This window comes from Bos indicus x Bos taurus, chromosome 19 (genome assembly GCF_003369695.1).
Source record: "Bos indicus x Bos taurus breed Angus x Brahman F1 hybrid chromosome 19, Bos_hybrid_MaternalHap_v2.0, whole genome shotgun sequence".
In the NCBI taxonomy this organism is placed as follows: domain Eukaryota; kingdom Metazoa; phylum Chordata; class Mammalia; order Artiodactyla; family Bovidae; genus Bos; species Bos indicus x Bos taurus.
The window spans coordinates 11,714,733-11,735,382 of NC_040094.1; the positions used below are offsets into that span (position 1 = coordinate 11,714,733).

General features: G+C 40.2%; 3 protein-coding genes across 7 annotated transcripts in view; 2 read left to right on the forward strand and 1 right to left on the reverse strand.

Moving 5' to 3' along the window:
- CLTC (clathrin heavy chain) overlaps positions 1–1,146 on the forward strand; it is a 70,223-nt gene extending 69,077 nt beyond the window's left edge. For both annotated transcript variants that reach the window (XM_027517991.1, XM_027517992.1), the window contains one exon: positions 1,064–1,146. In XM_027517991.1, coding sequence (XP_027373792.1) covers positions 1,064–1,098 — 35 coding nt within the window. In that variant the 3' untranslated portion in view covers positions 1,099–1,146. The remainder of the gene's footprint in view (positions 1–1,063) is intronic.
- Positions 1,137–9,972, reverse strand: PTRH2 (peptidyl-tRNA hydrolase 2). Of its 2 annotated transcripts, XM_027518003.1 has the most exons (3): positions 9,742–9,909; positions 5,482–5,654; positions 1,137–1,767 (listed from the first exon to the last, which is right to left on the reverse strand). In XM_027518003.1, the coding sequence occupies exon 3, from the start codon at positions 1,765–1,767 to the stop codon at positions 1,228–1,230; it is 540 nt and encodes a 179-aa protein (XP_027373804.1). In that variant the 5' UTR covers positions 5,482–5,654; positions 9,742–9,909; the 3' UTR covers positions 1,137–1,227. The 2 variants fall into 2 exon arrangements, with proteins under 2 accessions (XP_027373804.1, XP_027373803.1); XM_027518002.1 differs by lacking the exon at positions 5,482–5,654 and having other exon boundaries at positions 9,742–9,972.
- The window catches only part of VMP1 (vacuole membrane protein 1), a 130,026-nt gene continuing 119,279 nt past the window's right edge, over positions 9,904–20,650 (forward strand). Inside the window, exon 1 of one of the 3 annotated variants that reach the window (XM_027518000.1) lies at positions 9,904–10,125. The gene's annotated coding sequence lies outside the window, so the exon portion shown is untranslated. Of the gene's footprint in view, positions 10,130–20,650 lie in introns of all 3 variants that reach the window. The other 2 variants (XM_027517998.1, XM_027517999.1) reach the window with 2 other exon arrangements.

The window sequence follows — 20,650 nt, forward strand, 5'->3', positions numbered from 1 at the left end:
GGCAGAATCCCCCCAAAGAGAGCTTTCAAGACAAACAGCTTTTAGCAAAAAAGGAGATCAGGAAGCTATGTGACTCTTGGGAGCTGGGAACCATCATATTCTGGGCAGCTGGTAATTATTTGGATCATGTCATGCTGAATGTATAAAGATGAAAAGGGAGATAAGGTGCCCTTAAATAGCTGAATTGTCCAGTTCCTTAAGTTCTAGGTAAAGAAAATACTGGGATGTTACGATGATAAGTAATAGTCACTTCACAATTACCATAAATTTCTATGTGGGCCCATAACCACCTTCAAGGTCCATGCAAGTCATTTCACAAGTTTCAGTACCTGCAGGACAGGAGTGAACTGAAGAGATGTAGAACCACTGCTGAGAAATTTTAGCCAGCGTGGGTGAGGGAAGAAACGTGAAACACGGCACAGGTGGGTTAGGTCAGTGCTGTCAAAACCTCAACTTTGAGAAAAATCCACAAGGTTAGATTTTAAATTCATTGTGGATGGCTATACCATTATCGATAAAATATTCAAAAACAGGTAAGGAAAAACAGACTGCAGTTTACATCTAAATTGGGAATACCCTAGAACCCCTGATCCTCCAAGGAGGACAGCAACATAGTCCTGGAAGAAGAGCTGCTGCTGCTGCTAAGTCGCTTCAGTCGTGTCCGACTCTGTGCGACCCCATTGATGGCAGCCCACCAGGCTCCCCCGTTTGTGGGATTCTCCAGGCAAGAATACTGGAGTGGGTTGCCATTTCCTTCTCCACTGCATGAAAGTGAAAGTGAAGTCACTCAGTCGTGTCCGACTCTTAGCGACCCCATCGACTGCAGCCCACCAGGCTCCTCCGTCCATGGGATTCTCCAGCAAGAGTACTGGAGTGGGGTGCCATCGCCTTCTCCAGAAGAGCTAGTAACACACAATGGGGCCTAATCACTCATAGGAAATGCTGTTTCCCACCTCTAATCCAATTTTATTATGATATGTGCCTCTCATCTTAAACATTTCTTGTTTCAGCACTCATCACTTGAATCACCAGGACTTATTAACCAAACTTTTTTTTTTTTTAGCCCAAGATAACTCTCTAACCAGGCCAAGTATATGACAGAAGAACACGTGAATGGAATTTCATCTCAAGAATACTTAGCTGGGGGAAGAAATTCAGCTTTTATTGTTAGAATTTGACAGTTTCAAACACGTGTGGTGGAACCACCATCATCATACAAAATTCCACCTAGTAAAGTTTTAGGTGACCGGTGACCTTGTCAATTAGGTCTGCTGGTCCTGGTCCAATTCCTAAAACAGTTCGAGAGCCTGGTGCAATCTGAGTACGTCCTGCATCTTGAATTAAACTTACAGTCAGTCCCAGCACTTTTGCATGGGTCAATAATTCAACCAGAGTTTCTTCATCAGGAGCTTTGACCACCACTTTGGGCTGGCCACAGTATTCCCACTCTTTGAGTAACTCAGGGTTTCTCCTTTGAATTTGCTTGTAGGCAGAAACAGCAGCATGAGAGCACTGGGCAGCCACCTTCCCCTTCCCCATCTTTAAGTCATTTCGAACCACAAGAATCATTTTGTACTCCCCACTCTCTCCGAGGATACTTGCTTCCGTTTCAGTGTCAGGATTTGTCTCCCTCACTGAGCTCTTGGGGAGCATCCCAAAGCGCATTCGGAGGCCCCAGCCCAGGCACACGCCACAGGCAACTCCGGCAACCAAGCTAAGTGCACCAGGATTAGTCAGATACTCCATAACCAGGGATCTGGAGATCATCTGAAAGGAAAAGAAAGCAGTCATTATCAAGGGAGGGAAAGTTATAGTTTATCAGATACAACACCCTGACAGTATATAAGCAGCAGTACTTTAATTCATCCAGAAAAAAGGCAATATATGTTTTGGATCTTGGGCAGGTACTGTTTCTTCTCCCCTGAGTACTAGAAAAAATTCAAGAATACAGGCAAAGCAGTTTAGATCATTTTGAATCTCAATGTGAGGAGTACATCTCTCTCAGATATAACAGCTCTGCTCCTCAGTCTTTGCTAAGTCTTGTGGAGAAAGGAAATGTTCTGTTTTACCAAAATGCCTAAAGTATCTAAAAGAACCAAGAGTAACTCACTCTTTTCTGAAATATAGTGCTTATTCACTTGTGTCTTCAATAATGCAGTAGTTCTCGATGTACCAACCCCTCAGGGAAGTTCCCGGTTGTCATAGCAACGGGCCTGGAGTGAGGTGGGCTGCTGACGTCTACCGACCCTGGCACGGAAAGCTGAAAGCCTCACACAAGAATACTGGTGCCCCTGGACATTACTGTAGGTGAAAACCCCAGTGTCAGCTTGCATGTGAATGCAAAGTACTTTTTCCATAGTTTTAATACACACTGAATTTGCCAGTAGACAACCATCATAAAAACAAAGGAAGATGATCCTTCATCCTTTATTACTTTAGAAATTCCTATTACCCCAGCAAAGCTGTTCATGGTGTCTGAATCGTCAATAAAGTATTTACATAAGTCTACATTTGAGGCTGTTGGATTCAATATACTTCAGTGTACAGGTATAAACAGTCATCAGTTTCTTCCAGTGGAATACATGGTATCTAAGCATTTATGAAGTACATCACGTTTGTAGAACTTACAAGTGGTGGCCTTGGAATTCTACAGTGTGTCATCTGCATGGCACAGATAGCAGTCCTGAAAATTCATACTTTATCATAAATGTTGTAAAAAATCGTCATTTAAGTTAAAATTAGGATGTTAAAATTGAAATTATACTATAGGCAAAGTGTGCAATGTTATCAAATATTTTAAAGTGACGACTGTACAGGAATGTTAAACTTTATTTATTTGGCTGTTTTGGGTTTTAGTTGCATCATGTGGGATCTTGGGTTGCTACACATGGGCTTTGTTGCCCCACAGCATGTGGGGGTCTTAGTTCCTTGACCAGGGATCAAACCCACGTCCCCTGCACTGCAAGGTCGATTCTTAACCACTGGACCACCAGGGAAATACTCATTTTTGAGACGTAATTCACACACTATAAAATTCACCTTTTTAAAGTGTACCATTCAGTGCTTTTAACATATCTGCAGTATTGTGCAACCACTGCCACTATCTAATTTCGGAACACTTTCACTGCCCCCCAAAGAGACCCCTGTAACCGCGAGCAATCACGTCCCATTTCTGCTTCCCCTAGTCTCTGGTAACCACTAATCTTTGTCTTTATGGATTTACTTATTCTGGACACTCGTAAACGTCAAACCATACAAAAGGTGGCCTTTGTTTCAGGGTTCTACCATCCAGCATATTTTCAGGGTTCATCCATGTTGTACCATGTATCACACTTCATTCCTTTTTCTCATAGTTTTGATACACACTGAATTTACCAGTAGTACAACCATCATAAAAAACAATGATCCTTCATCCTTTATTACTTAAGAAATTCCTATTACCCCAGCAAAGCTGTTCATGGTGTCTGAGTCAACAATAAAGCACTGATGTATTCAATGATGATGAATAATGTACCGTACCTACCAGCTGATTTTCTCCAGCAGTACTTAACAGCCTGAGTTTAGGTAAAAACACAGAAGGGATAACCTCATACTTCACAGAGAAAGTAGAAGCCGAAAGACTAAAACCACCTAATCACTGCCTCCAAACATATAACTAAATCTGCCGCACCGATATTCTTCCTTCATCTTCCTCTTCTATAACAGACGGCTGGATTTATCCAAGTTTGAATTCTACTAAGAGCACTGAGACACGGGGCATAGGGGAAGTTAGGGTGAGAGCAAGAATGAAATGACAGATCATGAGAAAGGTGACAGGATATCCACATGCTATTAAGAACAGGTATGATGGAAGTGAGCTGGAAAGGCAGTTGGCTGAGGCTAGAGAGAGATGTCTGGGGTTTCGAGTTAGGAAATAGAACATTAAGTGATACAAAGTCCAGAGTGTAGCTATAGGAATAGGTATGTACAGTGCAGTCAAAAAGCTGTCATTAAGCACATCTGCTTTCTTAATTCTTCTATTTTTATGCCTCCTTCATCCCACAGATACTAACTGGTCTTGCTCTAGAATCTAGGGGAATAAAGGAGAAACAGTCCCTTCATGCACAGAGCTTACATCCTGGTAGTGGTTTAGAGATGACCCAATCCTAATTTTGAATTTCTTTCTTATGTTTTAAAAAAAATTTTGGCCACGCCATGTGGCATGCAGGAACCTTAGTTACCCAATCAAGGATAGAAGCTGTGCCCCCTGCAGCTGAAGCGTGATGTCTTAACCACTGACTGCCAGGGAAGTCCCTCTTTCATTTTACTTTGCTGCTGCTGCTGCTAAGTCGCTTCAGTCGTGTCCGACTCTGTGCGGCCCCATAGACGGCAGCCCACCAGGCTTCCCCGTCCCTGGGATTCTCCAGGCAAGAACACTGGAGTGGGTTGCCATTTCCTTCTCCAATGCATGAAAGTGAAGTAGCTCAGTCGTGTCTGACTCTAGTGACCCCACAGACTGCAGCCTACCAGGCTCCTCCGTCCATGGGATTTTCCAGGCAAGAGTACTGGAGTGGGGTGCCATTGCCTTCTCCACATTTTACTTTAGTAAGACTTCATGTTGTCAGAACTCAAAGCTTCAGTGGTATTTTGAAGGTACTGTGTTATTTGATCCACATAACCGTTAAGAGGTCAGCATTCTTTCTCTATTTAAAAATGAGGAAATGAAGGCAAAGAGAAGTTAAAAAACAAAAACCAAAAAACACGAATGTCTGCTGGCTTCCTTTGTGCCAGACACATGCCTTGACTGGGAGTATAGTGATGAACAACACTGGCCACCGACAGTGCCTAGGTAAGTGGAGGAGAAGACAACTGCATGTCGGGAAATGTTATGGAAAGATGTTAGGGGAGTGTATAAAGTGCTTTAGCTCAGTTTAGGAGGTCAGGGAAGGCCACCTTGAGGAAATACTTAAAATGCAACAAAGCAACAAGAAGACAGAACGAGGAAAGATCATTTCAGGCAGAATGAACACCAAGCAGAAGAGCCAAAGGACAGAAATACGGTGTGCAAGTGCCCTGAAAGTGGTCCAGACAGCCCGAAGACGGAAGGGGAGAGCGGCAGAGAAACACGCGAGAAAGAAGGGCGGGCTACAGGTCGCAGAAGGCCTCGTAAGCCACGCTTAGCAGCTTGGAATTCTAGGGGTGATGAGACACTGCTGCAGGGAAATGATTTTTGTTTTCTAAAAGATCACCTGGGACTTCAGTATAAAGACGGAATTAGAAGCTGGCAAGAATAGATACAGGGGACTGATTAGGAGACTGCTATAATGTAATAACAGTAAATTATTTAGCAGTCACTAAATATTTGCTATATATTAGGTATTGACACTCTACATAAACTGTCTCCTTCGGTGTTCCCAACACTGAAGTCCTTTAAGTAAATTTGTAATTATTATCCCCATTTTTCAGATGTGAAAATTGGCTCACAGAGAATATGTCACTCACCCGAGTTCAAAAAGCCAGTAAGGGGTAGCCTGACTCCAGAGCCTGTGTTCTTAACACTACTCTACGTTGCCTTTCCCAGTAGTCTGGATGAGATGACAGTCAGACAGGAGTGGGGACGTGGGAAAGGAAAGCGGCTGAAGCACACCTGTATAAACTGGTGATTCACTGGAAGTCTGGTGATAAAAGAAAGGGAGAAGTTTAGACCACCACCTAGATTTGAACAAATGGAGACTGGGGGTATACTCTTTATTGATGAAAACAGCAGGTTTGAAAGTAAAGGACACTGAAAGGTTTCAGATATATTACATCAGATTTGACCAAAAGACATCCTGGTTGAGATGTCCAGGAAAAAGAAAAAGACATGTCATTTTAGAGGTCAGAAGATAAGCGCAGGCTACAAACGCATGTTTACAAGACCTTAACATATTGACTGAAGGCTGATAAGCGGATAAGGTCACTGGGTCAAGTACACGAGGGAAGAAAGGAACCCTGAGGAAACAGGTATTCAGGGGTAAAAGGAGTGACAAAGAGGGTCGTAAGTGGCCAAGCCTTCAGCACCTAGTTTCAGTCTTCTTTCACGACTGTGCCCAAAATGGTGACAGGCTCTACTGACAGCACTTTATGGCTCTAGATGCCTTGGCAGACACACACACACACACAAGAATTAAAAAATAATTCTTAGCAGAACCCACATATCTCATAATGCATCTATCATTTAGTTACTATATGATGCTTACAGATCAGCAGAACTTTTTATGATAATCTAACCGCCAGACTACAAATAGAACAAATAATTATATAAAAATGCATATATACAAACTTCTATGTCAAAGAATTAGAAGGATTTTCTGCACCAATTACTAGGTTGCAAAATAACCAAATATTCCACATACCAGACTCAGGTACTATCTGGAGAAAGGCAGTACATACAGAGGAGCTACTGTGTGTTGAACAGCAAGCTAAAAACCCTTTACTTCCATTATTGTTGCTAAAATAAGACAATAATACCAGCCTCTTTTTAAAGATGAGAAAAATAAAGATCAGAGAAGGTGCTTATCCACAGACACAAAACTATTAAGAGCAGTATAAAATACACTCATCCAAAAGGTCATGATGGAAAGTTTCTCATTCTCTCACCTTTGTTTAAAAACAGATCTATCAATGAGTCACCATAAACAGAAAGCAGAAAAAGTTCCAGAAAGAACCAATTTGTTTATTGCTTCTGTCCCTAATCTTATGAAGTCCCTAATTCCAAAATGCTGAGCTTAATGCTAACATCTCTGTTCTTTTAATCTATCAGCCTGATCAGATCATCTAACCCTTGTAAAAGGTGTTTCAGGCTGTCCCCCTTTCTGCGTATCTATTATAAACATTTATCAATAAACCCAGTGCTTGAAACGGAGGTAAACATAACTATTTTCAGCCTCATCTCTGTTGTCCCAGGCAATGATGGCATCGCAAAAGGAACACTTCCTCTAAGACCCTCCTCTTGGTGCCTTCCAGTGGCCAGATTAAACCCCTCTCACCAGTGCTTGTGATTCTACTGCCTCCTGAACCACGCTCCACCCGCTAACCCTGTTCCACTGGCTACTGCCCCTTGGCCTTTTCCAACCTAAAAATCCATCCTCTTGGACCCTTAAACCACTGCCTCACTTTTCCTCTTCCCTTCATCTTGAAACTTCTTCAGTTACCTGCCCGCCTTTCCCATTCGACTGAAACTGCTAAAGAATCAAGACACTATCTAGCTGCCGCTTTTTAGGCCTCATCTTGAGTTTTCTGCACCACTCACTGATAACTTTTCTTTAAACCCTCTTCCCTTGAATTCTTTAACACAACGTTCACCCTATTATCATCCTACCTTTCTGACACCTTTCCCCCATTAGCTATAGTCTCTTTCTGTTTGCCGCTGAGGTATGTATTAGCCAAGCTTACACATTTTGCCCTCTTTTCAGTCTCTACCTATGTTGTCCTATATAGCAACTATTAGCCAAATGCAGGTATTTAAACTTAATTAAAACTAAATAAAAATTCAGTTTTTAAGTTACGTATGGCCACATTTCAAATGCTCAGTAGCTCAACAACTTAGAAGTAGCGAGGGAGCTTCCCTGATGGTCCATGGACCACAAGCATGTAGACCCCAGACCAGCTGGACCTGAAGGCTGATGATGCAGACTCGCACTTAACCTTACCACCCACCCATCAGAAGAATGTCCATGAGCTGGTCATGCCCTCTTTGAACAATTACTATGAAACTTCTCTATCTTCCCCAAGTGGGGACACATGGTTTTGAGGGCCTGCTGTGGCCCCCCCTCCCTGGCAAAGCAATAAAGCTATTCTTTTCTACTTAAAGAGAGTCCACCTTTCAATGTAGGGGACACGGGTTTGATCCCTGGTCAGGGAACGAAGATCCCACATACAGCTAAACCATTTTTTTAAGTGGCTAAGCTCCACTCTGAGTTAGTGAGATATTGAACATTTCCATGACTGCAGAAAGTTCTATTGGATAGGGCTGGTTTATATATCCTCTCTCCATTCAGTCAATCAATATTTTCTGAGAGCCTATTGTGCACAGTTTTGGACTCTGGAGACAGAGCGCTGAAGGAAACAAAATCCTGCTCTTCATGGAGCTAACATTCTAGTAGGAGGAGATACACAATAAATAAATAGTTTGTAAAATGAACAATCTCACTTATTCCTGAAACAATAGATGCTGAGAATTCCTACAGCCTCTCTTGGGCTCCACACTTGAACTTCCAGTTTCTGCTAGACTTTACCACATAGATGTCTATGAAGTGGTCTAGACTATGTCCTATATTGAACTCAGTATTTTTCCTTCCCTCTCAAACTTCCTGTAATCTTTCCATATTCATTTCGTCCTAGTACATCTGCCATTATAATTAATTGTACTTATAAAGCACAAATCTGATTTGTAATTTCTCTGTAATCTGTAATTCCTCTGCTCAAAAATCACTGGATAAGCATCTAAGGAATAAGGAAACCGAGTCCTCCTAAAACTGAGTCCCCTTATCAAGTTTATGATTAATCTCTCTATCCAAAACTTTATTTTCTCTCTTGTCCACTGTGACCTCAATCCTGCGTAACTGACACTAATCAACCAGAGCTGATGACTAAAACTGCTGTTGTCAATACACTGTCAATATAGTAAAATTGCAGGTATCACATACAACTCAGGTTGTTTCTCCGGGGCAAGACGAGTTAACAGACCCTCATACCATGGACCACCTGGCCAGAGAAGAATGATAAACCAGAGACATCCTGATTCCTGAAACTATAATTATGAAAAAAATCACAGAGTTCAATAGAAATCAACAAAACACTGTAAAGCAATTATCCTCCAATTAAAAAAAAGTCACAGAAATGTTATAAAATGATTAGTTCCAGCCTCTTTGTTCTTCCCCTTAAAAAAAAAACAAAACCCTAACTAAGCACCCAATTGGAGTGGATTTGAGGCTTGTCTCCCAGTCCCTTGCTTAGAGCCCTGCAATAAACGCTGTGCTTTTCTTCACCACAACCCAGTGTCAAAAGACTGGTTTTCGTTACGTGTTGCACAAGTGGACTCAAGTTCGGTGGAGTGACAGTAAAATATAAATCCCTCAGCAGAAATTCAAAGAATACACAATTTGGTTTCAACCTACTTTACCCTTCTAACCTAATCTGCTACATAGTCTACTATTCAGTCACACTAAATTACCAGGTGTTTTCAAGCAGCAATCTCTCCCTGAATTACTTCTCTCCACTTAAAACACAAAAACGTCCTGGAGCAATTACACATAACATTCGCGACATTTAGTACAGTGCCTGGGGTAAAATGTTCAAGGATTATAGACTTCTTTATGTTCGTGTGACACAGCGGGGCAACTTTTCCATCATATTCTTAGAAGTCTTTTCTTTCCTCGTAGCACTGGACAACTTGCTACGCTGTGGGTGTTCAATACTCAGCAGAGTGTGAGGCCTGCTCGGTATTTTCTCACACGCGGAGCGAGGGCATCGATGCTGCCCGACCGGAGCCCTTGACTGGGAACTAAAATTTTGGGTCCTTCCCCTCCCCAGCAGCTAGGTCCTTTCTTTCAAAAGACGACTGGCCAAACCGGAAGAGTGGCTCCAGGGGCTCTTGGGTGGAAGACAGTTTAGAAAGGAGATGAGAGTGGGCGGGTGATTTTTTATAGAATGAAATAGTAATAAACATTCCAACTGGAGAGTCAAGAAGAACATCCCTCTCCCTGGGAGAGACCCACCTACCTAGCGCACCTCTCCTCCGCCTCACTGGCGCCTTCGCGTTCTTCAATTCTGGGTACCGAACACGCCGCTCTCACGCGAGTTACCTCTTCCGGGGTATCTCGACAACAAGTTCCGGATCAAGAACGGCAACGAGAACAGTCATTCTTCCTCTGGCTCCGCCCACAGGTCCCTAACCCAGACCCGAACTGAAATCCCGCGACGACCCGCTGAGGTGGCCCAAAGGAGAGGGGAACGTTTTTCTTTTGGAGGCAGTCTCCCGCGGGGGAAAACGGACCGGAAGTGACTCGAGCGAGTTCCGGTTGGCCGGAGCCCAGCAGCGGGTGTGAGAGTCGGTCGGGAGTCGCTTCCAGGATCCCGAAATCCGAGAAGCCGGAGTCAGAGCGGGTAGGTAAGCGAGCGCGGGGAACTGGGGACGGACGCCTGAGACGATCCTCAGAGCTTGACTTTTTCTCCGCCCAGACGGTGCAGATTTAGGGCACCGTGATTCCACTGCCAGCCGTGTTGTAGAGCGGTGCTGACTCTGTCTCAGTCTGACAATATCTAAATTATTTGGGACACCTCCCGGTGGTTGGCCACTGGTAAGCTGAACCCAGGCACTGAACTCCCGACCATTCCCCTCGTCGTGGTGGGCTTGGAAGCTGTCCTGAGCTTCTGTAGAATACCCAGCCCCTCTTCGTCTCTGGGAGTCTAGAACCTTAGAGTAAATGAAGATCTCCCTTGCTGATGACCAAGCTGTTTCTCAGGATTTGTCAGTGGGGTTCTCGTTCTCCCAACCACTAGCTCCTGCTTCTATGATCTGTCCATTTCTAAACAAAATTCAGACGTGTGAATGCCTTCTAAAGTGTTGGTGGCCAAGGGAATGGGGCCTCCCTCCGTAGATCTCTGGCAGAGGATCTTCACGTTATTTCCCACTTCCATGAGGAATAGCGTTCTCTGCCTTTTCCAAATCCCTGACCGCCTGTATTTCTTTACAGTGGGGATATTTGCAATAAAACATGAAGGTTAGCTACATCTCTAGTAAACTTCCAGGAAGCCATCTGTGACCCTATGTCACACTGCTTGAGAGTTATTTGTGACCTCCAGTAAGTTTTGCACTGTTATGTTTTGTTTTCCTGAAAATTCATACCAAAAAAGCTCATAATATGTAGGCTGTGGCACTGATACCTGTCTTGACAACATAGCTCCTTTTCCTAACTTTAATGTCTTTCACCTCTCCTTTAGAGCTTGTCAAAAATTGTGTAGACAGATTGCACTGATCCTTTGAAGGAGTTTGTACAAGCATTTCTAATGTTGTAGAGAATTTAATGTTCTGACTGCTTACTCCCTGTTGTAAGCAGCCCTGATTTTAGTTGTGTATTCTTAGCATAAATGATAATAGTAAGAAACTGTTATTTACTAGGCAACATTCTGTGCATTATGGATTATGTTTTTACTGACCTTTGGAAGAGGTGGTGGGTCGCAGACATATGAGGCAAATTTATATAGGTGTGATATGACTGTACAGTAGAGATTTTTATATCATACTTCTTTGCCCATATTATTTTAAAACGGTGGAGCTTTTTTTTTCCTCTGAGGAATATATCCTACCTGATTAGCATAATTTAATTCCTGTGATTCACATTCCAGAATAACCAAATTTCTGAAATAATGACTTAATGTGCCTTTTAGCAATTTAATACCTTGTAGCTAGTTTAATCAGTTTGTTTTTATTTACATATTTTTCTTCTTTTTGAGTTAAAAAATTTTTTCACAATTGTCTGAAATCAGGCGACAAGATTTTTGAGATGTGGAAGTATATAAATTAGATGTTACCATTTTTAACAGCTGGTAAATTTGCTTTTTGACTTGAAACTGCTAAACCTGGTCTTCTATTCTTTGTGTTCAGTCCAGTTATTCAGGGATTGATTATCCAGATTTTCTCACTTTGCAACTTCTTCTTGAGTTTGGCTTGAATTACCACTTTTTTAGGATTACAAAGATCATTAAACTTTAAATCAGAAGGCCTACAGTGGAGTCGGGGCTCCAACACTTCTTGAGTGTAGGTTGGCAAGTTACCTAACTTTCTAAACTGACCTGAATTGTGTTGATTAAAATGCTACTTACTTCATAGGACTGTCACAATGATTGAGTGAGATAGTAAATGTGAAATCACTATATAAATGACAATATAGTGATACTGTTATTTTACTCTGAAAGCAGGAAATATATCAGTGGAGAATACTGTTAACTTTGATCATTTCAAAATTTTATGTTTTGTATTATGAAGTATGTTTCTTCTCTGAAAATTTTATCACATACTTTTCTGAGATGATCTTTGCCCTCCTTTTGAACTCAATAAAAGCTAGCCAGGAGTAGTTGAAACTGTAATCTACTGTATTAGTCACCTTAGTTAATAAGTAGGTGACTTGAAAATGAGTTTAGTTTTGCATTTGGGAGTTTAAGTTTGATCTTTTTTGGCCATCAGGCACTGTCACTTAAGAATTTACAAGAGTAGAGGAAGTTGAACTTTTGGGTGCTTACATGTAGTTAACTAAAGCCTTACGTTATTTCACTGAAACTTACTGAAAGCAATATTTAGAATGAGATGCAACCTCTGTGAACACATAGTTGGATTCTTCTTACTTAATAGAGGTGAACATTAGGGCCCAGAAACAGTCAGTAATTGGCTTGCCTGAGGTCATATGGCTTAGGTAGTGCCAGAACCTGAACTGGAAATGAGGTCCCAAGTGTTCTTTCTTTCTGCTGAGGTTGTCTCCAGGCATCTTTATTTGGTTTGGCAATATTTCCTGGCGTGCACGAAAATGGTTTCTTATGTACTAAAGGGATCTATATATGTGAATACATTTTTCCCCCCTTTTTAGCTGATTTAGTCTTGTAAATTCTAGGAAAACAAAAACTATGCTTGGCAAGATTTGCAGTGGAGTGGCATAAAGATAGGAAAATTTTAGTTCTGTTCTTCAGAATAGTTACTCTTGAGTTCATGCTTCTCTACTATCAGATATCAAGGTGTCTTCTTTCTGGCAAGTGGAAAAGACAGAAGATCTTTGTAACACATGTCTCTACTTGAGTGAGTGTTCTTGTTAATGAGTAGGAGGAAGCTGTATTAATTTCTTTGCTCCTGATAAAAAAATTTCCCCAAGCTGTTTATAATTTCAGTGTAATTGTTTCATTCTGGGTAAAGAGCCACTGTAGAAGAGTTAATTTTTTGTCCTGTTAAGAATCTTTTTGCTTCCATTGATTTCACAAAACTTATTTAGTCTCTTAACTATAATTTAAAGAGTTGTCAGTATTCCAGAAATGAAAAAAATCTTTTCAGTAGGTCATTGTGGTGTTTTCTCTTATTCTTGAGGATCATTAATAAAACCTTGGTCTTTATAAAGATTTTCCTGGAAGGACTCTGTAAATAGTGTTAAGAGCCTAGGCTATGAATTTAGATGGCCTTTGTCCAAATTCCACATCTACAACTGGGTAACCCTTGAGCTAGTTACTTAACCTCTTGTCATCTCAGTTTCCTCCTAGATATTGAAGTTAGTAACTGCCTTTATTAGGGTTAACTTTACTTAATTAAAGTTAAGCGTTTAGAAAAGCACTGCTAAATATTTAACCACAGTTGTTATGTCATTGTGTGGTCTACTGAGCAGTTGCTAAGAATGTTTTTCCAACTGTCTTTGGAAAGCATATCTTTGTGTTGCTGCTTACTTGATTATTGTTACCTCATTATTAATAAAGTTTCAATAAATATCTACATGTATATATTCACATTTCATTAATATTTTACAACATATGCAGGATTCTTAACCAAATGAGTTGTTCTTGTAGGGCATTACCTCAACTTTTTTGTATTAGTAACAGTTTACATTATATGTGTGCACTATAACACAGAATTTGAGAATTGAAATTTGAGGGTTTGATGCTTAACAGTGTCTTCTTTGCATGAGAAGATCCTTTTGCAGTATCTCTTGTCATATCTGTCCATTCATCCAATCAGTGAACAAACACCTTATGTCTTAAGCCTTTTACCAAATTCCGAGGAAAACAGTGGGAAACAAAAACTAATAGATACTTTAGTTGGGAACCTATAGAGAAAAAAATACAAAAATGAAAGAATAAGCACAGTGTAATAAATGTTATGAAGGACACAAGGATTTGAGAGAGAGTTAATGTGGATATGTGCTGTTTAAGACTCTAGCACGGTGCACCAAGAATATAGTGACGTGAGATGAGGTAGGAAATATTCAGGCTCCAGATTATGTAGAGGTTTATAGGCCATGGAAATGAGTTTGGATTTGATTTTTAGGGTAATTAGCAAGTCTTTCTACAGTTTCAAGGAGGAGAGAGTATGATTTATAAGCAGTTTACTCTTGCTCGTATGTGAAGGATGAATTGAAGGGGGCAAGAGTAGAAATGGAGACATTGAGTCCATTGCAGTAGTCCAAGTGAGAGATGAAAATGGCCTGGATCAGAGTGGAGGCAAAAAAGTGGAGAGCACAGTGGGTGGACACTAAATATATATGGAGTAGGACTTGGTCTTGGATGTGAGGGGTAAGGAAGAGAGAAGAGTCAGGGATGACTGTTCTTCTGGATTTAGTAACTGGGTGGATGGTTATGCCAAGTACTGGGAGAGGAAAGGTTTGGGAAGGACCAGGTTTGTTACAGGAAGGGGAATGGGGAGGGAGAAGAAAGTACATGTTCAATTTGAGGTGATTAGGATTCATCCAAGTACTGCCATTAGGTATACAAATCTAGAGGTCAGGATGAAAAATACAAATTTCAATACAAAGGAATGCATGTAAAGAGTGATATAGTGGGTTATGAAATTGTTGGATTACAGGATGGTCACAAATTCTTTTCATCATTATATGCATACCCTTCAGCAATATGATTTTTACTTCTAGAGTCTGTTATTCCACCCCTTGTCTTTGTACTTGACTGTGTGGTTTACTCTGGGCAAAGGGACATCAGGAAGTACGACCACAAGGAGAGACTTGAAAAGCACTTGCACATAGGGGCTGGTCTTCTCATAACATTCTGTTGAACCTGGAGCCCACCATGTGAGAAAGGGCCCAGGCTAACGTGCTGGGGTGTGGACGACCAGTTGGAGCATCCAGCTTAGACCAGCCCAGCTCAAGAGCCAAGCTAGCCCAGACCAGAACTGCCCAACCTAACTCACAGAACCATGAGAAATAGTAAATGATTTTTTTTTTTTTTAAGTAAGTTTTGGAGCTCAGTTGTTTGCTACTGCTAAGTCACTTCAGTTGTGTCCGACTCTGTGCTACCCCATAGACGGCAGCCCACCAGGCTCCCCTGTCCCTGGGATTCTCCAGGCAAGAACACTGGAGTGGGTTGCCATTTCCTTCTCCAGTGCATGAGAGTGAAAAGTGAAAGTGAAGTTGCTCAATCGTGTCCGACCCTCAGCGACCCCTATGGACTGCAGCCTGCCAAGCTCCTCCGTCCATGGGATTTTCCAGGCAAGAGTGCTGGAGTGGGGTGCTATTGCCTTCTCCGGCTCAGTTGTTTAAGCACCTGCAAAAGTCAGTGGATGTACAATATTGTAAATCAACTATACATCAATAAAACGTTTTTTAAGATGATAATGGATGCAAATGATACCTCACTACGATCTTGGTGTTTTTGTGTGTGCGTTTGAATTTATTTACTTATTTTGGCTGTGCTGATCCTTTTTGCTGCGCATGGGCCTTCCCTAGCTGCAGGGAGCAGAGGCTTCTCTTGTTGTGGAGCACTGGCTCTTGATGAGTGGGCTTCAGTAGCTGTGGTACGGGGGCTTAGTTGCACTGCAGCATGTGGGGTCTTCCTGGACCATGCATTAAACCCTGCATTGGCAGGCAGATTCTTAACCACTGGACCACCAGAAAAGTCCCTTGGTTTATATTTTTTGATTATCAGTAAGGTCAGGTAGATCTCTGTTATGAAATACCTCTTCATGCCTTTTGCCTGTTTCAGTTTTGTGGCGTTATTTGTCTTTTTCTTAATAATTTAAAATTCTGTGTATACTCCAGCTACTAGTTCTTTTCAGTTATATGTTCCTCTGGTTTGTTGTCTCATTAAGATACTTTGTGATGAATTTTAAGTGTAATTTCAAGTTGTCCAATTTTTCAGTCTTTTTCTTTTATGGTTAGCTCTTTTGTGTGTCTCAGGAAATCCTTCCCTACCCCAAGGCAGAAAGGAATTTATGTTTTCTTCTACAAGTTTTGATTCTTGACTTTTAAATCTTCAGTCCATTTGGAATTGAATTCTGTGCATGGTTCAAAGTGGGATCCAGATTTTCTTTTCTTTTATGGATAATCAATGTGAATAGTCTCTCCTTTTCCCACTAATCTGTCTTGCCATTTCTGTCATGTAGAGTTCCAAATATACAAGAATCTTTTTGAAAATGTTTGTTTGTTTATTCATTTGTTTTTGGTTGTGCTGGCTCCTGGTTGCCACATGGGCTTTGTCTAGGTGCGGTGAGAGGGGCTGCTCTTCACTGTGGCGGCTTCCCCTGTTGTGGAGCATGGGCTCTAGGCTCCTGGGCTTCAGTAGTTGAGGCTTCTGGGCCCTAGAGTGTAGGCCTGGTAGTTGTAGCACATGGGCTTAGCTGCTCTTCTGGGAAATCTTCCCAGACCAGGATTGAACCCATGTCCCCTGCATTGACAGGCGGATTCTCATCTGCTGTACCACCAGGAAAGGCCAACAAGAATCTTTTGAGAAGCCATCTTTTCTGTTTCTTGGTCAGTGTGTCTGTCTCCATGCCTGTAAAGCACATCTTCATTATTTATTACTCTAACGTATGTATAGAAAGATAGATATAGTCTGGATATAAGAACTTTGTCTGGGTTGGGAGGATCCCCTGGAGAAGGCAATGGCAACCCCCTCCAGTATTCTTGCCTGGAGAATCCCATGGACGGAGGAGCCTGGTGGGCTACAGTCCACAGGGTCGCAAAGAGTCAGACATGACTGAGCGACTTCACTTTAAGAGCTTTGTCAGATATATATATTGCAAGTATTTTCTCTCATTCTATAGCTGACCTTTTTTTTTTCTTTAACAGTGTGTTTCAGAGAGCAAAAGTTTTTAAACCTGATGAAGTCCAGTTTATACATTTTTTTTCTTATGGTTCCTGCTTTTTAAATCCTAAGAAATATCTATCTACCCCAAGACTGCCAAAATTTTTTGTTTTTTTTTTTTTTTTTAAGAAGCTTTATAGTTTTAGTTCCTATGTTTAGATCTATGATCCATTTCAAATCAGTTGATCGTATGGAAATAAGGGTCAATGTTCTTTTCTTTTATAAGACTATTCAGTTGAGTGGATATTCCTTTCAACATTAAATTGCCTTGTACTTTTGTTGAAAATTAATTGACCCTATGTGTGTGGGTCTGTTTCTGTATTCTCTACTCTGTTCTATTAATTTATGCCTGTCCTTTTGCCACAGCCACACTATCATGAATACTGTAGCTTTATAGTAAAGCAAGTCTTAAAATCAGTTAGCACAAGTCTTCCACTTCTGTTGTTTATCCAAATTGTTTAGCTAGTCTAAATTCTGTGCTCTTCTATATAATTTTGAATCCATTTGTCACTTTGGATTTTTTTAAAAGCCTGCTTCAGGTTTTGTTTGAGATTGCCGTTAAAGCTATACATCAGCTTGAGGGAAATTGACATAGTAACAATATTGAGTCTTCCTAATGGTGAGCATGGTACATGTTTTCCCATTTATTTAGATCCTCCATGATTTCTTTTTAAAACCTTTTTAGAATAGGTCTTGTGCATATTTTGTCAAACTTACCTCTAAGTATTTCAGATGCTATTGTATGTGCACTTTTTAAAATTTAACTTTGTTTATTCCAAGTATATAGTATTGATTTTGACCTTCTCCTGACTTTGCTAACATTTATTAATTCCAGTGGTTTTGAGCATTTTTCAGTTTTCTCTTATTTTGACCCAAGTTATTTAGAATTATGTGCATTAGCTGCTAAATATGTTCAAATCTTATATTTTTGTTGCTAAAGTTTGACATAATTTCTAGGTTGAGAATGTGGCCTATGATGCCCATTGTTTAGAATTTTTTGTGACTTATTTCTTAGCTTAATAATCATAAGTGGTTTATGAAAAAAATCTGTATTTTCTAATTGTCATATGCTGAATCTTGTACATATTCCCCCTCATATTTTATTTCTTAATTTTGTGGTTAATATCTTCTATTTTAACCAACATTACTGAATGTTTTGTTCTTGTTTTTTTGTTCATTTGAAATATCAGTAATTAATAGTTGTTTTGAAATTTCCCAATATAATGTTGGATTTATTCATATCTTTGTGTATCTTTAACCTATTTTTATGTTATAAATTTTGGTGCTATATTCTTTTAGGTGAATTCAAATCTAGAATTGTTATATCTTCTTGATGAGTTGAACCTATTATCATTATCTCTTTCCCTAATAATGACTTTGGCCATTTGTCTTATTTTCAACCTTTCTTTATCTTACTTTTAAAACCATGGAATTTTAAAAAATGTAATTGGCAGGGACTTCCCTGATGGTCCTCTTTCCACTGCAGGGGGTGAAGGTTCGATCCCTGGTTGGGGAACTAAGATCCCACATGCCTCGAAGCGTGGCCAAAAAAAAAAATTTGCAGTATGTTTTTCAAGTGATGAGTTTAATCTGTTCATGTTTATTTTGATTATTTACATATTGGACTATTTGGACTTGTTGCTATCAAGTATTGTTTTGATGCTCCTCAACTTTAGAACACTTTAATCTTTTCTGATTTATATACCATTGCCCCAAATTCACAGTCTGTTTATAAATCACAAATTTTAGAACTATCTGGATTAAAGCCTTCATTTTGATATAAATAATCTGAAGCATGTACCCTTGTCATTTGAAGTCAAGTGACTTGACTTTTCATATTAATGACTTGTATAGAGCAGCTTATGTTCCTCAGGTATTTAGGGGCAATAAAATAGTGAGGTCTGTTAAGCAATCTGAAGTTTTGTCAGAGAAATATACAAACAGTAACAACCTACAAATGAGTCAGTTTGAATAATGAGAAGCAATAGAGCTTAGTGTTCTCCATGGGGAACATTTATAAATGCTGCTGCTGCTGCTGCTGCTGCTGCTGCTAAGTCGCTTCAGTTGTGTCCGACTCTGTGAGACCCCACAGACGGCAGCCTACCAGGCTCCCCTGTCCCTGGGATTCTCAAGGCAAGAACACTGGAGTGGGTTGCCATTTCCTTCTCCAATGCATGAGAGTGAAAAATGAAAGTGAGGTCGCTTAGTCGTGTCCGACTCCTAGCGACCCCATGGACTGTAGCCCACCAGGCTCCTCCATCCATGGGATTTTCCAGGCAAGAGTACTGGAGTGGGGTACCATTGCCCTCTCCATTATAAATGCTGGGACAAGCTAAACTTTTGAGACTTTTTTTTTTTTTGGTCTTTTTTTTTTCCCCCCTGTTACTCCAGAATTCATTGGTGAGAATTGAAAAATACTGTCATTTGACTGTTTTGTGTAGTAGAAGAAATATTGAATTTGAGCTTGAGAAAGTGAGATTGAACTCTTACCTTGTCATTTATATGCTGCTGAGTTGCTCTTTGGGGCCCTTGGAGCCCTCAATTTCTCATTTGTAGAAGGCAAGTGTAAAAATGACTGTTTCCTACAAAATGTTAGTATCATATTAGCTACTCTTTATGCAACCTGTATATCACTGTACAGAAGTAGTTATTATTATAGAAATCCAAAACCCTGGCCTTGGTCTGAGTAGGATTCATAGACTCCTAGAGTAGGAAGAAAATTCTGACAGTCTCTTAGTCTGTGTGCCTAATAATTGGATGCGGAAAGGGAGAGTCAGGGTGCAAAATGACATTCTGAAGGTCTCTCAGTTAGTGGAGTCTCCCAAATCTAGACTGTTAAATCCTTTTATTATCTTAATTCTTGACCTTACTCTCACTCTCCATCTTTTTGGTGAAAATGTTTTGCTAAGATTGCATTGGTTATAAAAAACTGAATGAACGTTTAGAAATAGATTGAGAGAAAGTGAAAAATGGGATTTTTAGGTTGTAATTTTACAAGTTATGCATTTTGCCTATGATGATAAAATCATGTTTTTACACCCAAAATCTATCAGACTTGCAAAAAGGGAGTTCCTAAAGTGTCTTTCAGGTTGTTTGTTGTTTTTTTTTTAACTTGGATTTTTACGTAAAATGTAACTAAAAATTAGACCTGGAGCAGTGCCCTTTTTCAACAATTAGAAGACTTTGATGAGTTGCATATACTTTACATTTCGCTTCATTAAGTTGAGGGATATTTTCAGCCAGAAACATATACTTATAACCTGCTAACCCATTATTAGGAGATTTACTGAAATTCTGAATGCTTTTAAATTGTTAACTAACTTGGGATTTTAATTTTTTAATTTCCCCAAACTTTAGAAAGTTCACAGAGATTCAAGGAATATTTTTCATATATTCTCATTCAAATTATGGATTTTCAGAGAACAGATTGTTGGACTGTCCATGTGATGGAGACTCTCTGGCTCAGAGCCGGATGATCTGATAACCACTCTGATACTATGCATGGTGTTGGAATTATCTTTGCCTTTCTGCTCCTGTACAAACAGAAAGCTGGGTCAGAACCTCACTGGTCAAGATGTATTACTCTTCGCTTACAGTATTTATTTATTATGTTTCCAAGAAGAAATTGCAGTTTCTTAATCTTTTTTTAGGGAAGTCTACAACTATTTTGGAATGGTCTGTGACTGAATATACTAAATAATCCAACCAGGGACACACACTCTAAAAGCAAAGAAGTTTACCAAAAGATGTAATATTCTCAGGTTGGCTGTCTTTGTGTGCCTTGTACGAAAAACACTGTAGTTTTATTGAGAAAGCTGACTTAATATTTTTATGAGAAAGTAGAATC